This window comes from Manis pentadactyla, chromosome 4, assembly GCF_030020395.1.
Source record: "Manis pentadactyla isolate mManPen7 chromosome 4, mManPen7.hap1, whole genome shotgun sequence".
Classification (NCBI taxonomy): domain Eukaryota; kingdom Metazoa; phylum Chordata; class Mammalia; order Pholidota; family Manidae; genus Manis; species Manis pentadactyla.
In genome coordinates this window covers 122,352,912-122,369,518 of record NC_080022.1, presented here as the reverse complement: position 1 = coordinate 122,369,518, position 16,607 = coordinate 122,352,912, and the positions used below count along the sequence as shown (strand labels likewise).

At 43.7% G+C, this 16,607-nt stretch overlaps 1 protein-coding gene across 8 annotated transcripts in view; it reads right to left on the bottom strand.

Moving 5' to 3' along the window:
* Positions 1-16,607, bottom strand: part of SPECC1 (sperm antigen with calponin homology and coiled-coil domains 1) — a 296,321-nt gene that overhangs the window by 17,253 nt on the left and 262,461 nt on the right. For 2 of the 8 annotated variants that reach the window (XM_057500817.1, XM_057500820.1), the window contains 3 exons: positions 5,444-5,560; positions 963-1,022; positions 188-262 (listed from right to left, as the gene is read on the bottom strand). In XM_057500817.1, the coding sequence (XP_057356800.1) occupies positions 188-262; positions 963-1,022; positions 5,444-5,560 (252 nt within the window). The remainder of the gene's footprint in view (positions 1-187; positions 263-962; positions 1,023-5,443; positions 5,561-16,607) is intronic. The other 6 variants (XM_036920665.2, XM_036920668.2, XM_036920670.2 and 3 more) reach the window with 4 other exon arrangements.

The window sequence follows — 16,607 nt, the reverse complement described above, 5'->3', positions numbered from 1 at the left end:
CTGCCCTGTTTCCCTAGCATCCAGGGCCCCCTGGGCATGTACTGTGTCTGAGCTCTGGCCCGGATGGCTGGGGCTGGGTGTTCGGCAGTCCTGGGCTCCGTCTCCCTCCCGCTCTGCCTATTCTTCTCCCGCCGGGAGCTGGGGGGATGGGCGCTCGGCTCCCGCCGGGCCGGGGCTTGTATCTTACCCCCTTCGTGAGGCACTGGGTTCTCTCAGGTGCGGATGTGGTCTGGATATTGTCCTGTGTCCTCTGGTCTTTATTCTAGGAAGGGTTGTCTTTGTTATATTTTCATAGATATATGTGGTTTTGGGAGGAGATTTCCGCTGCTCTACTCATGCCGCCATCTTCCGCCCCTCCAGGTGGAGTATTTTTTATCTCCCCTTCACTAAGAAGAGCAGCATTTTGTCAGCCTTGGCTTTGTGCAGGGTCTCAAAATTAATGCTGTTCATGGGAGCCTTTTCTCTTGTTTCTGTGTGGTCATTAAATAAAGCCTATGCCCATTAGGTTCCCATTTACTATGAGCCCTCTACCACCATCCCCAGCCTCACCCTGGGGGTGGCCACAGTCTCAGCTCATGCCTTGTTGCTCTGGTTTTCACATCTATTTTAATTTATGGTATCTGGTAATTTCCTACCTTTCTTCAGAGCTCAGCTATGTATTAATATTTTAAAAATTACATTTTATTCAGATTTCTAGGTAACTTCAACAGGGGAGCTTTAATGATAATTCACTCTACTATGCTTCTAGAACTGAGATTTATCCACAATGAAATCTTAATTGAAAAAACTCTAAATCATATGTAGTCACACCAACTGGATAATTTTATATTAGGGATCATGAATAACAAAACTTCAGCAAATGGATTTCAATGTTATGTAAGCATCAGTTTAGTAGATGGCATAAACTTCTTTCTTATATAATTAGAATAAAGTATCACAAGGATACAAAGTAGGATACTTACCAGGCTGGGTTTGATGCCTACACTTTCAGCTGCTTCAAATGCCAACAAGAGATTCCTTTTCTAGGTTAAAAAGACAAAGAGACTGGAATTATCAAATAAAAATATATAGTTTTTGCTAGAAAAGAACACCAATTGACATTCCCATATGGGTTTATCTACTGTTATAAAACAGACTTTAAGTCAAAGATGCAAATACTGGTCTTAGTTTAAAGTAAAAAAAAAGACTTAACAGGTTACAGTTGCACTAAATATGACATTATCAATTGATTCCTTATACTATCAAGATAAATCTTTTTTAGTTTGTCAAGATTCATGACATACATATTCTGTTGTGTATCAACAGTTGTTAAACCAAGGTATTATATTAAAAAATGGCTTCCAAAATCACGCATCTTCAAAGTAATATGTGCGCATAGTTAAATATAATTATATGAAAAACCATTTCTCCCCTAATCCTGGTCCTTGAGAGAAACATCTTAAATTTCTTTCTTTAATTCTTCTGGTGATTACAGTAGTCCCCACCTTATCCTTGGTGTCAGTTGCCCAAAATCAACCTTGGTCTGGAAGCAGATGATCCTCTTTCTGATGTATTGTCAGGTCAGTAGTGGCCTAACACTACATCACAATGCCTATGCCATTCAGCTCCCTTTATCTTATCTTGTAGGCATTTTAGCATCTCATGTCTTCACAAGAAGGAGTAAGATGCTTGAGAGAGGCCATGTTCTCTCAACTTTTATTACAGTATTTTATTATAATTGTCCTATTTATTGTTAGCTATTATTATTAATCTCTAACTGTGCCTTATTTATAAATTAAACTTTACCACAGGTATGGATGTTTAGGAAAAAACACAGCACCTACAGGGTTCAGTACTACCTGCAGTTTCAGGCACCCACTGGGGGTCCTGGCCCGTATGCCCCACAGGTAAGGAGGACTGTTGTGCTACCATATTTTTGTAATATGCTCACACCACTGTGTCCTGACTTCTAACACAGGCTAACTTACTAACTTCCTCCCAAGATAAACGAGGACTCAGGGTGTCCCACACCTCTCTCCTTCATTATGGTCAACTGGCCCATTTTAGTTCTTTTCTTAGTTATGTTTGTGACTTTAAATAATATCCTTAAACCTCCACTTCTAGTTCCATCGATTATGGACTCCACCTCCTGACTCCACTTTGTATAAGGGATAGTTCCCGTTGTTCTTCCCCCACCTTGTCAAGTTTTAAACTATTAAAACGTCTAATATTTGCTTCCATCTGTAATCACATTTAAGTCTTCTGCACTCCTTTAATAGGATGATCCTGAAAGTTGAAAACAATGAGCAATATTTACACAGTAGTGTGCTATGATTACATTTCCTTCTTTATACTTCCATAGTCACGTTGCTGTGCCATTCAAAACACTTTTTCAAAGGGATTTTCCTTTTTTGTGCCTCAATCAATTGCTCAAAAATCACACATTTTAAGTGTGCTCCAGATTTGGACCTTGCTTCCTTTCAAAAGTTTGTTTTCTACAGTTCTGCTTGTATTGGATTTTGCTTACTGGGAGAACCAAATGCTATTTTTTGGGTTCTAACTCATTCTCACTGTTGCTTATAATTCGTAACACTCTTCTTGTGACAAACTAACTTTCTGTTCTGATGTGGAGAGACTGCCTCACATTTGGGTTATAACTCTCTTGCACAGCTTCTCGTTCTTACCTTTATCATATGAGCAAGTTCTTAATCATACCATTATTCTGTGAAATCCTTCAGCCCAGTCCTCCAAAACCTCATGTCAATTTTTGGATATTACCCCTATTCTACTAGAGCACATTCTTAGGTTTCCTTCTTAAGAAAAGTGGGGGAGGTACACTTTCTGGATGTACTCATATATGAGACTTCTCTTTCTACCATCATACTTGGTGAATAATTCGGCTAGATACAGAATTCTAGGGTGAAAATAGCCCACCTGGCTGCTATGTTAGACTGCACAGATATATAGAACATTCCTATCATTTTGACTTAATTAGCACTGATCTAGTCACTGATGACCCCCAAGTCTGTATTTCTAGCTCTGAATCCCCTCTGAACTCTAGATTTGCTATCCAATTGCCTGCCTGACATCACCACCTGAGTACTTCACAGACATCTCAGACTTCACATGATTCAGAACAGAACACTTCCCCCCCTCAAATGTTTAATAATCCTGTCTAGCTTGTTTCACAGATTACAAAGGAAGCACCACAAAAAATTCTAATTTATGCCCTGAAATTTTAATATATTCTGTGATGATTAATTTATGTGTCAACTAGACCATGGTACTAGATATTTGACCAAACATTACTGTAGATGTTTCTGTGTATGTATTTTTAGGATGAGATTAACATTTAAATCAGTGGATTTGGGGCAAAGCAAATTACCCTCCATAATGTGGGTGGGCCTCACCCAATCAGTTGAAGGCATTAATAGACAAGGGCTGGCTCCCCTGAAGAAGAGGGAATTCTGCCAGCAGACTGCCTTCAGACTCAAACTTCAGCATCAACTCTTTCTTGCATCTCCAGACTGATAGGCTGCTCTGCAAATTTTGGATTTGTCAGCCTCCATAATTATGTGAGCCAATTACTTAAAATAAACCCATCTCTCTCTCTCTCTCTCTCTATCCATCTCTGTCTATCTCCTATTAGTTCTGCCTCTCTGAAGAGGCCTTTAAAAACCTAAATCACTCTGTTCAGTTATCACTATCAGTGCCATGACCATTCCTTGGACCCTACTTAAATTCTAGTGTCAGATAACTAAAATACAACTTTTAAACATTTCTATTCTATCCCCATCTCATAAAGTGGTTCTGTCAAGCTAGACCTCTGGGATCATCTTCGACTCTTCCCTCTTATTCCCCATAACCACTCAGGCACCAAGTCCAGGTTACTCTACATCTCAGACAGATCACGAACCTTTCTATGTCTTTCCATCTATGATGCTGCCACACTAGTCCCAGCAAACAGGTGAAGCCAGGCAAACAGCTCTCAAATCAGCCACAGCAAGACCCTCGCAACCGACAGCTCCTCTCTCATTCCTGTTCCCTGTCCAACTCCTTTTTTCCCATAAAACCAGAGAGATATTTTAAAAACATGAATTGTGTCTCTCCACTGCTTGGAGTCCTTCAGTGACCCCCACTGTGCTAAGAGCACAGTACAAACTTTTCACTAGAGCCACCGTGGAAGGCCTGCAGGGTCTGGCCTGTGTCTGCCCTCTGGCATCATCACAGGCCACCCCTCCTGACTCACTGTGCTCCAGCCAGCTGGCCTTCCTCCCTGCCCTTGACTGCATCTAGGTGTTCCCCTGCTCTGCTGCTCTCCTACTCTGGAGAGCTCCCCTGAGCTTTGTGCACTGCTGGCTCCTTCATGCTCGGTCTTCAGATGTCAGCTTGAATATCACCTCCTTAGAGAGACCTTCTCAGCTTTCCTGATGTGAGTTAGATCCTCCACTGCTCACTCTCAAGCACAGGCTTCTTTCATAGCTCTTCCACAGCTTGCAATTATTTATTCATAATATTACCTGTTATAGATTTATTTACTTGTTTACTGCCTGTCTACCTCATGAGGGCAAAGAAAATGTCAATATTGTCCACTGTTGTCTTTACTACTGGTCACGATGCTTGGCAAGAAATGTTTATTGAGAGAATGAACACAAGGCCTGGTTTAGCATTTTCCAAAACACACTCTGTGGAATATGATTTTGTAGGATGTTCCAGGTCAGGGTTTGGCAAGATATAGCCCCTGGGCCAAATCTGGCCTGTAGCCTGTTCTTGTAAATAAAGTTTTATTGGGAGACAGCATGCCCATTTATTCACAAATCCTCTATGGTAACATGGGTGCTACAGTGGTAAAATCAGATAGCTGTGGCAGAAACCCATGGACCCAAGAAGTGTATCATTTGGCCCTTAACAGGAAGTTTGCCAACTCTTTTTATGGGTGATTATGAATATTTTTTAAAAAGATTCTGTGAATCTGATTTATGCTGGGTTGAACAGTTACATCAGTTTCTTTAATGAAGGCTTCTCAAAGTCTTTACTATGCTAATGAGCACTGTGAATCTCTAAAAATATGATATAACATACAGTTTCCCAAGCTAATTTGCGCAGGGGATTCTTTTTGGTGGTACTTTCTGTTTATTTGAAAAAGACTGAAAATGCTGGCCAAGGTCTTGAAACCATGAAGGTGAGATTCCATCAGGACTTTCTCTGAAAAATGGGTGACAGGATCTTCTCTGCAGCCACAGTAAACTGGTCTTCACTGTGTTCTTCTCGGTAACAAGGCTAGAAACTGAGAAGTATTTACCAAGGGCAGGATTCTACACTTGGTAGTCGCCTATGTCTGGTATTAATATCCTAATGTGTGCTTCAAGCCTACAGACCCTTTCCCTACTGGGAAGTGTCAGTAACATTAGGAATTCCCCTTGCGTGTTCCAGAGGATAATGGGTAATGGGGTGGGTGACTTACTTTCTCCTGACTGTTCAGCTCCTGGTACGGGATGTGGGCAGGCAGGTAGGTATGAAGAAGAGCGCAGAAGGCCAAGCCATCACTCCAGCTGCTGCTGAAATTTGTGATATCAATGTTCTGTGGGGGAAAAGTGGCATTAATCACCAAACAGTGCCAAGTCACAGACTATGCACAAGACTGTTAAGGTGGGTATCCATCTCTGGGTTTGCAGGAAGGCAAGATGAGAAGCTGCTCAGGTCTGCTGGGAGTACATTTAATTCTGATGCCACAAACAGCTGGTGTGGCCCAAATCCATTCACAGAATATCATGAAATAAATAAGAGTGTAAAACACTAGGGAATCCCTGCTCACCCTCTGGTATTTTAAAGACCCTGAGACATCTTACTCTCAAGTCACCCCACCTGATTGGCTTCACAGATCCCCGCATTTCTCAGCCTCACCAGCTGAGGAGGAATCACCACCGCCACGATGCAATGGCCCAGTAACAGCAGGTAGGCCAGCCCCAAACAGGAGGCTGTGAAAAATTACTCGGCTGGTACAGCGCCTGTTTCTGCTGCTAACCCCTCCTCCCCACAGTCTGAGGAGCTTCTTGGGGAGGTGAAAACCCTTTGCTCTTCACTGTCTCCTTGCTACACCACCAAATACATGGGATTCATGAGGCTTTGTGGGGTGAGGGGGAAGGAGCTCCTCCTTTGGGCTAGGCGGGGGCCGGGTGGCTGCTTGGTAAATTGGTAAGGAAACCAAAATCCAGCCTTACTTAGCATTCCATGGAGAGTCTGGCTTCTGATGGCCCCAGGTAGGTCCCCTGGGTCCTTGGTGGCTCTGTGAGACCTCTGCCTCTTAGAGCCTCACACCTGTCACGCACCTGCCTCTTCCTTCCTGACCATGCCCAATGTTAACAGGGCTTTTTCCCTGGATTCATGAAGCTCATCCCAAATGAAATGTCAGGTTCCAAAGCCCATGAATTCCTTAATACTTAGGTTGTTTTACACTATGGCTGCCTAAACGCATGGGACTAACTATAGCCTGTGAAGGGGCTGAGCACAGACTGCAGAAGGGTACACACCTAGGGCCCTGCTGAGCTTAGGTCTATGTTCTGGGTCCTGGTGTGATGAGAGGACTCAGGCAAGTGTGGGGCTCCTTCCTGCATCTATCCACAGCCGCTGGGGGCTGGAGGAAGCAGTGAGACCCCCTTTCTCCTCAGAATACTCCATGCAGGGAAGCGGGAAACCAGCAAAGCCAGCAGAGACAAGGAGCTGGCTCTCTGTGAAGGAACAGATGCTGACTACCCTTCCCTGCCCCCACCGAGCCACACGCAAACCCACGGCAGGTGAACTGTGGCTGCCCTGAAAAGGCCCCGTAGGGTGTTTCCTCCAGAAGCAATGTCAGTTTTAAGGAGAGGAAAGGTAAAGAGGAACATGGCATGAAGGTAAACTGCAGCGGGGTTTCAGGGGGGAGACATTATGGAATTCTTGGTGTGTGTAAAGAAATTTTGAATGCACACAGGTGGAAGCATGTAATAAAATGTGGTGTAACATGTTTCCTGTGAGGGTTTTGGAGCAAATGGCCTATAATCCCATTTGAGCTTTTTACCTAGATCTTCCCAGTGCTAGTTCAAGCTAGCCTGGATCTTAGCGGTGAGGTAGGCCAAACACCTCGACTCACAGTGAGGCCAGAGGAGGTGGTATGGCTCGTCTCACATGTGGTTTACCTGGACGACATCACGCCAGGAACCCAAAGCCCCACATCACAGCCCTTTCTATCAAACCTCGTTTTGCTTCCTGCCAAAGTCCAGGATGACCCAGGGGGACCCTACAACTTCCCCCCAAAGCAACAGCTTTCAGGAATATGTCATGTTCTCCAGGCTGCTTTGCAATTATTTACCCAGGGAAGTCTAGCTGTCTGAGAGCAATGCACCGCTGTAATATGCCTCTTCATTCTGGTTTTCACGACAAACACAACCAGATTTAAGGGCTGCTAAGCACCGGTGTTTCACAAAGTCTGAGAATGCCCTTGTTGGAAGGCCCTGTCTCAGTTTTCAGGCTGAATGTGCAATAGCTGGGACTCCATAGGAAGCTGATCATTTTGATTTTTGGCTTCAAAAAAGTGTTTTTGGAGACTTTGGAGCTACGAGATGAGGCCTGGATACTGCTTTAGAAATAGGAAACACTTCAATTTTATTTTCTGAGGGGGTCTGTATGTTTAAAAAGCAGAGGGAAGAATCAGGCAGGGGCTATGACCTATGTGGTTCATCCAAAGTCTCAAACATTTGAAGCAGATGTGTGGACATCAGAGCCTGGAAAGGGGAAGTGAGGAGCAGGGCCCAGCCAGCCTTGGGCAAGTCAGCATCACGGCTCTTATTGAGACAAAATCCCTTCCTTTCTTTGTTGTGCACTGGTCGTCAGGCCCCATCTCCAAACCCAGCGGTTGCAGTGCCTGTGACGGGGCAGATGGAAGGCCAGGGGGCACTTGTTCACGGCAGCATCTGTGTGAACAGGCAAGATCAGCACCACGCTGGCGGTGGTCTTCCCGAAAGGCGATGTGAGCCTGTGCCTCATTTACAGGGAAGAAACTGAGGCCGTAAGAGGCGGTGTTTCCATAGAAAGGCCATATTTTAAACAGAAGGCCAAATGCTCAATGATCAAGATTCAAATCCCTTAAATATGAGTCCCCTTAAATATAAAGCTCCAAAAACAGGGGGTGGTAAGGGCAGCAACATTTGCTGAGTGCCTACAACATGCCTGCCACTGTGCACTTTCTCATTTAATTTTCAGAACCACCATACACTCTTCCTTCCTGATCATGTGCAGTCTTGTACCCATGTTACAGATGAGAAAATTGAAGCAAGAAAAAAAGAATGTAGCCACTCCCAGAGCCAGGGTCAAACTCCAGCCCTCCTGACTACAGAGTACATTCTCCTTTTCTTTTTCTTCCTCCCTCCCTCCCTGCCTTCCTTCCTTTACAAATTTACTTTTAAAGCTTTTAATCCTGATAAGTCTTTCTTTTCCTAAAACATGAGAACATTTTACATACTTATCTCTTGTGCGGCCTTTCATGACACAAAATGCCACTTCCCTCATCTGTGTGTTCAGAAGCGTTTAGAAGCTAAAAGGGCCTGAAGGAGAGGTGGCGCCACCTCACAAGGCCAAGACAGGACCAGGTATTCTAGTGAACTGAATGCTGTTTAAGAAAAGGTTTTGCATGGATGGAGCTAGAGGGTATTATGCTCACTGAAATAAGCCAGGTGGAGAAAGACAAGTACCAAATGATTTCCCTCATTTCTGGAGTGTAACAACAAAACAAAACTGAAGGAACAAAACAGCAGCAGACTCACAGACTCCAAGAAGGGACTAGCGGTTACCAAAGGGGAGGAGTGGGGAGGGCAGGTGAGGAGGGAGGGAGAAGGGGATTGAGGGGTATTATGATTGGCACACATGGTATGTGGGGGGCACGGGGAGGACAGTGTAGCTCAGAGAAGGCAAGTAGTGACTCTGTGGCATCTTACTACACTGATGGGCAGTGACTGCAATGGGGTATGGGGGGGGGACTTGATAATACAGGTAAATGTAGTAACCACAATATTTTTCATGTGAAACCTTCAAAAGAGTGTATATCAATGATACCTTACTAAGAAAAAAATAATACAAAAAAAAAAAAGGCACTTCAGGATGCCCCATTCAAGTAAAAAAAAAAGACCAGGTTTTAGTCTGTAAAGATAAAAGAGTAACAGGTCGAGACTAAAACCCGGCGAGACCAAAGTCACTGCTGAAGAATCAATCAGAAAGACTTAGGACCTCAGGAGGGCTGGGACCCCAGGGCCCCAAGACACACTGTCAGGCATGACGCTCGCGCATCAGCAGCAAGACCAGCAAAAGCTACACGAGAAGGAGGTAGTGCCCGAGTTTTCAGAAAAAATAATTATGGAAATCCAAACCTAGTCCGGTCATCAAGTCCAACATCTGGGTCAGGGATGCCTCTCTTTCATGTGACCTCTGCTGGCCGCATAGAAGATGGAATTTTTCTGACACTGGCAGAGGTGGATGGCAGACCAGCTATGACTTGTAATGTTATATTCATTCCAGGAACATTACACTAGCAAATAAAAAATTTACCCTTCTTATCTCTGAGTGGAACAACTCCCATTCTAGTTCCCTGAGTGTCATTTGAGATTGTAATTCTATTTGAACAAGAGAATCAACAATTCCCAACTCAACACAGCTGGCTGAACAATTAAAAACGGGTATATTTATGATAGCTCAGATGAGAAGATGGTCAGTCTGCAGAGCACTGACACATCTCAATGGTTGCTCTGTTGCTCTCATTATTACCAAAGTGGTTCCTTACTGCTCACTGAGGTGTATTTCGGTGAGCCTCAGGTGTGCTTTGGTGGATAAGGGGTTGGTTGATGTGGTGTGACACAATTTGATAATGCTCATGTTTTTCACATGGAATCACAGAAAGAGATAGGTCAATAGATGCTTTACCGGATCTCTCACTTTGTTTTGGAAAGTCACATCGCTCTCATCAGCAGACCCGAGGGTGTGCAAGGGAAGCTAATGTGGGTAAGATGACCTCACGGTGCAGGGAGCAGGGGACAGCACTGAAGCCCAGGGCTTTGCTGGGCCGGCAGAGTCTTCCCCTGGGTCCTGTGGACAGGGCTGTGCAGACAGTCCAGGGATGTGGGTGACAGCACACTGTCCATCCAGTTTTGGGGGGCTGGTTTCCCTGGAGTAGAAGAGCATCTGGGAGGTAGCCAGGCAGGTGTGTGGGTCTCAGCAAAGTGCACTAAGATCCCGTCTCACTGTTGCCACCAGAGAGGTCAAGGAAACCACAGTGGGAAGGTACTCACATGGACTGGACCATCATCCTACGTAGCAGGCAGAAAGACAGGTCTCTTGGGCCAATCCTGAGCGCCCCTGGAGGCAAGGCGAGGACTTACTGCAGGTCCTACCCCTGGATGGGGAGGAAAAGCCTGCCTTTTGGTTAGGGGTGGTCGGGACTGGCTAGGCTTTAGAGGGCAGGGGTGCATCTCGCTGAGCTTGGGGGCAATAGTTCCCAGCGCTCACAGAGGCAGGCTCTGACCCAGGACGATCACACAGATGTTCCAAGAGGTGTCAATATGATTGTCTGCCTTTGCCCTAGTATACTGCAGAACCTTAGAATCACCCAAATCAGATTCATCTGAAAAAGGAAAGCGGCCCTCAAGGCATCCTACAGGACGTGTCTTCAACTGTCCTCATTGTTAATTCCTGAATAAAATTGACTGGATAATTTTAGCCTTGACTGTAAGTTAGTAACCAGAGGGGAACACGGAGAAGGCTCTGGGCACTGGCAAGGCTGTGTTTCTAGACCTGGACGCCAGTTCCACGGTCTCTGTGAAAACTCACTGAGCTGTATGCTTGTGTGTTACACCAATAAAAAAGAAAAAAGTGCGGAAGGAGGGTGGAAAGCATACAGACAGACAGACAGGCCCTGATCATCTTAAGGGGCTGAACTGCGGCTGTTGAAAGAACGCTGACATTCTGGATTTATGTACTGTAAGATTTAGGGGAGGAAAAAGCAGAGCAACAACCAAAGAAAGCCTGCCGGTTGCTTTCCCAAGGGACATGGCAGTCACTAGTTGCAAATTATCCCTAACTTCCTCTAGGATGGATATAAATACTTCAGAGACATTTCTCAGTGGAAGAAAATTCTGGGGAAAGGAACACACAAGAGGTAACATTGCAAGCTTCTCCAAAATAGGTTAAGTTTCTAGGAGTGCTTAGAAGAAAATTTTGTAAGTAACAGACACTTGTCCTCAGTGCAGCAAATGCCATGAGGGAAGTGAGTACACTGAAGAGTACACGGGAAGCTAAACTGACTTCAGTGGTTATCCATGAATATTTTCTTGGTGTGGTTGAGATTGTTGGCAGGTAAGGTTCTAGAGGGGAGAATGCAGAGGCAGTGCTCCTGCATAACAGCAAGACAGAAGCAAAGAAAGCAAAAACAATCCATGGCATTTGCTTCTAGGAATTTCATTTCATTTGCCTTTTGTTGCCTGGAAACGCCACCATTTGGTGAAAACATGACCCACTGGGGAGAGGCTGCAGAGACGTGCTGAGAAGGGTCCTATGCTGAATCCAGCTGAGCATGGAGCTGGACCCTGCAGCTGTCTGATCTCATTCCCACCACCTTTGCAGTGATCCTTTTTCTCTGAGGCTCTCTAGGTTCCTCCATTAGATTTCTATGAATGGGCTGAGTGTGTGTGCACTAAATGCAAAAGTTTAGGAAAAGTTAAAAAGAAAAGTAATCTAAGCTTCTGGGAAGAAGGGGATTGATTAGAAAATGCAGTCTGTTCACTGTTGCAAGGACCAGCTGTGCTAGGTACACCCATCACCCTCATTCCTGGGCCTCTCTTGGCTTTGGGGATAGGACTTTATGGTCACAGCCATAAAATCAGACAGAATTGTCTGTCTGTCTGTTTTGTTCAAGGGGTAACATAGCAATTTACAGATCATAGAGGATAGAAGAAGCTCATGACTCACTAAGGTTCAGCATGTACAGGAAGAGCCCTGGGAGGACCAAGCTCACTTTGAAGATTTGGCGAGAAAAAAATACTAAGTAAATGCACATGTAAGTGGGTTCATGTAAAATCTCAACAAATGATATTTGCTGCATTACTGTTCAGAATGGGGAACTGGTAAATCCTAGTTGTCTATTGATTAAGCCAAGTAAACTTCTATTTTGGGGGAAAGTTTTTATTAAAAACAATTCATAACTTAGCTTTCTAATTCATAGACATTCCTGTGAGGCTCAGGGGAGAAACAACATCTGGTTTTTGATGAGTTTGCTGTATGCAATGAGTCCTGGATGAGGGATGTTGTTCACTAGTTGTTGGGTAAATGTTAACCTAGACGGTCAGACCTATACTTTTGTACATTATCACTGACTTCCTTGATGAAATCTGGGAGGGATAGAGAGTAACAAATGGATAGACTCAGACTCCAAAAAGAGTAAAGTCTTGCCTGTAAATAAGGGGAGGAAGATGCAACGAAGAACTTGCTAGAAAGGCAGGTGAGGCCTTAATTTTTTTCTTTATATAATAGATTGAAGGTGGCTACAGATTCCCTGACATTTTCCAACTGAGAGGTGGAGTCCAATTCTCCTGCTCTTGAATCTGGGCTGGCCTTAATAATTTGCTTGAATGTAGAGGAAGTGACCTTTGGGATTCCCAAGACTAGGTCATAAGAAGGCTTATGCATCAACCCAGGACTCCTGGAACACTCTCTGGGAGCCCTGAGGCCCCTAAGGGGTATGGGAGCCCATGACAGCCATGTGCAGAGGCTGTCTAGAGAGACCTGCCAGCCCCCAACTGTTCCAGCCTATAACCATTCAAGGCCCCCAGACATGGGGGGGGCGGGAAGAAAGGAGTCAGGCCTAAACTGCAGACTTGTGAACAAATAAACACTGTTATTCTAACCCCCTAAGTTTTGGGGTTGTTTGTTATAACTATAGATAACTCAGAACACCTTACTTCTTTACATCTGCTGCAAAGTGGAAAATGGAAACCAGCATTTTGCTGCTTAAGCAAATACATTTGGAATTCCTTTTCTCTTCTGGTTGTATTCATATTATTATTTTAATAATTTATTTCTCTACTTAAGATTTTATATAGCTGAAATTTTGAAGATTGGATTAAAGATGGTGGCATGAGAGGTGGAACACAGACCTCCTCCTAAAACCACATACAATATGAAAATATAATTAATACAACTAATCCTGAAACAGCAACAGGAAAGAAGGCTGCACAAGATTGCATAAACCTGGAGAAAAGAGCAGACCTCATGGAACAGGGTAACGTACCAAATTTGTGACCCGGCAGGACCCAAGCCCTGCACCCACACCGGCCCACCAGGGGGAGGAAGAGAAACAGAGTGGGGAGGGAGTAGAGGCCTGGGACTGCTGAACACCTCGCCCTGAAGATCTGCAATGGGAGAAAGAACTTACATTGTACGGTACTCTGGTGAATAGTAGGGTTGGAAAGCTCAGACAGGCAGAATACCTGGAGAGATGGAGATTCCAGCTGCTTGTTGAAAACAGGATTTCATATCCAGCTGATGTGGGCGGGCAGTCTGAGAGACTTCCTAAAAGCGAGAGGGCTGCTAAAGGGGCAAGGATTGCACAGAGCTTACTGCTCAGGAGAAAGGATAGGTAGACAAAATTGTCCGGGTGTGCCTAGGGTACCTAACTGGTTTTCTTGGTTTCACTGGATATGGCTGGTAATTGTAGGTCTGCTTTTATTATGTAGCTATATTCCTATTCTGTTAATGTGTGTTCGTAATTTAATTAGTAGTTTGTTAAAACCTATACATGCTTATGTTACTCTACAAGAAGATATGTCAAAGAAATAATCAATCTTCCCATGTTTTCTTCAGTCTGCTACTTCTATAGCTTTTCTTCTTCCTTCCTAATTACAACCCTTTAGTAGAATTCGTGCCTCATATCGAAAATTACCAAGTATCATAATTCTTCCAAGTGGTAAAGATACCTCAAGACAAATGCTGGGCATAGAAGCCACAGGGCATAAATCTGCAAAGAAGTAAAAAGCTAACCTTTTCAAAGAATATTGCTTCTCTCTCACTTACCAACTTTACATTTCCCTGTATGGTCCCGGAAGATGACTGGTTAGCCAGAGACGGGTAAGATTCCTCAAGGGAGGAACAACCTAAGACAGGCACAGTTGCAGGGGGGCCATCAGGTGAGAAATTGGGGATAAACAGAGGTGAGGCTTAGAACCTCACTCCCCATTTTGAGAGAAATCTTCTGCATCCGTGGATGTTTTGTTGCCCTTGTCTAGCTTGTATTAATACTTAGTCTGTAGGCACAGACCTGATCATCTACATTTGCCCTCTTACAGCACTAAATTATGTTTTCTACCTTTATCTTGCATCTACCTACCACTTCAGCATTTTATTTAAAAAAAAACCAATAATAATAATAAGGGAGAAATGTGGGATTCACATATAAATCAAGTATAAAAATCAAACGAATAATCATATCTGACTTGATTGTTTATAGTTCATGATGCATGATCAAAACTGAAAGTTTCTGTGATATGACTGCCCTTGCACTGTTCACCATGTAAGAACTTATTCACTATATAAGAACTTGTTCACCATGTAAGAACTTGTTCGTTACACTTCAGAAGATTGGAGACTGTTGAGAATTAGGCTTGGGGTTGATTAATGATTGTGCATTGAGTCCCCTATACAGAATTTTATTGTTAACAACCATTTGATCAATAAATATGAGAGATACCCTCTCAAAAAAAAAAAAAAGGCACTAATCCAGTGACTGCAGTGGGGTATGTGGGGGGACTCAATAATAAGGGTGAATGTAATAACCATATTGTTTTTCTTGTGAAACCTTCATAAGAGTGTATATCTTAATAAAAAAAAAGGTACTAAAAAAAAAAAATTGTCTGGGTGCACTCTGTCCAGCAGGTTGGGAACTTAAACGATCTTCAGGCACTCCATCCCCCTGGCTGGCTACACAGTTCCAAGGCCCACCACTGTGATACACAGCCTGCTGTGTCTTTGGCCCAGCTAACCTGCACCAGGTTCGCAAACTGGCAGCCCCTGCCCTGGGATCAGGCCAGCCAGAGAGAAGCCCCACCTACAGCAGCTACAAACATAGAGCATAGAGGCTTACACCTTTGTATTCGGCATAACAGCTGGGAAACAGGAACCAGCTCTTTCCTCCCCCCAGGCACCAGCAACACTCCCCTGCAACCCCTGACATCGCTCTAGGGGCTGAGCAGCTCCACAGAGTAGAGCTTCTGGGCACTAGAGGGCGCCACATACAAATATGAAATGTCAAAGGAACCTGGTTCAAAGCAAAATCTTAACACCAGAGAAAGGACCGAGTGAGACTGCATTAATAAATCTTCCTGAAAGAGATTTCAAAATAAAAATCATAAACATGCTCATGGAGGTACAGAAAAATATTCAAGAACTCAGGAACGAATTCAGGTCAGAGATCCAATCATTGAAGAGCACAATGGAGGGTATTAAAAGCAGATTAGATATGGTGGAGATGATAAATGAAATAGAAACTAGGGAAGAGGAATACAAAGAAGCTGAGGCACAGAGAGGAAAAAGGATCTCTAAGAATGAAAGAATACTGAGAGAACTGTGTGACCAATTCAAATGGAACATTATTCATATTATAGGAGTACCAGGAGAAGAAGAGAGACAAAAAGGGGGGTTAGAAAGTATCTCTAAAGAAGTAATTGCTGAAAACTTCCCCAATCTGGAGAAGGAGATAGTCTCTCAGGCCATGGAGGTGCACAGATCTCCCAACACAAAGGACCCAAGGAGGACAACAGCAAGACATATAATAGTTAAAATGGCAAAGATCAAGGATAAGGACACACTATTAAAAGCAGCCAGAGAGAGAAATAAGATCACATACAAAGGAAAACCCATGAGGCTATCATCAGACTTCTCAGCAGAAAACTTACAGGCCAGAAGGGAGTGGCATGATAGATTTAATGCAATGAAGCAGAAGGGCCTTGAACCAAGAATACTCTTACCTGGCAAGATTATCATTTTAAATTTGAAGGAGGGATTAAACAATTTCCAGATAAGCAAAAGCTGAGAGAATTTACCTCCCACAAACCACCTCTACAGTGAATTTTGGAGGGACTGCTATAGATGGAAGTGTTCCTAAGGCTAAACAGCTGTCACCAGAGGTATTAAAAAGGGATAGACAAAGAGTACAGAATATGATATCTAGTATATAAAGAATGGAGGAGGAAAAAAAAGGAGGGGGAAAAAAAGAACCTTTAGATTGTGTTTGTAATAGCATACTAAGTGAGTTAAGTTAAACTCTTAGATAGTAAGGAAGTTACCCTTGAACCTTTGGTAACCAAAAATCTAAAGCCTGCAATGGTAATAAGTACATATCTATCGATAATCACCCTAAATGTAAATGGTCTGAATGCACCAATCAAAGGACATAGACTCACTGAATGGATAAAAAACCAAGACCCAACTATACGATAGGAGCTCACTTCAAACCTAAGACATACACAGACGAAAGTGAAGGGATGGAATAAGATATTTCATGTAACTAAATAGGGAGAAAAAAGCATGTGTGGCAGTACTTGTATTAGACAAAATAG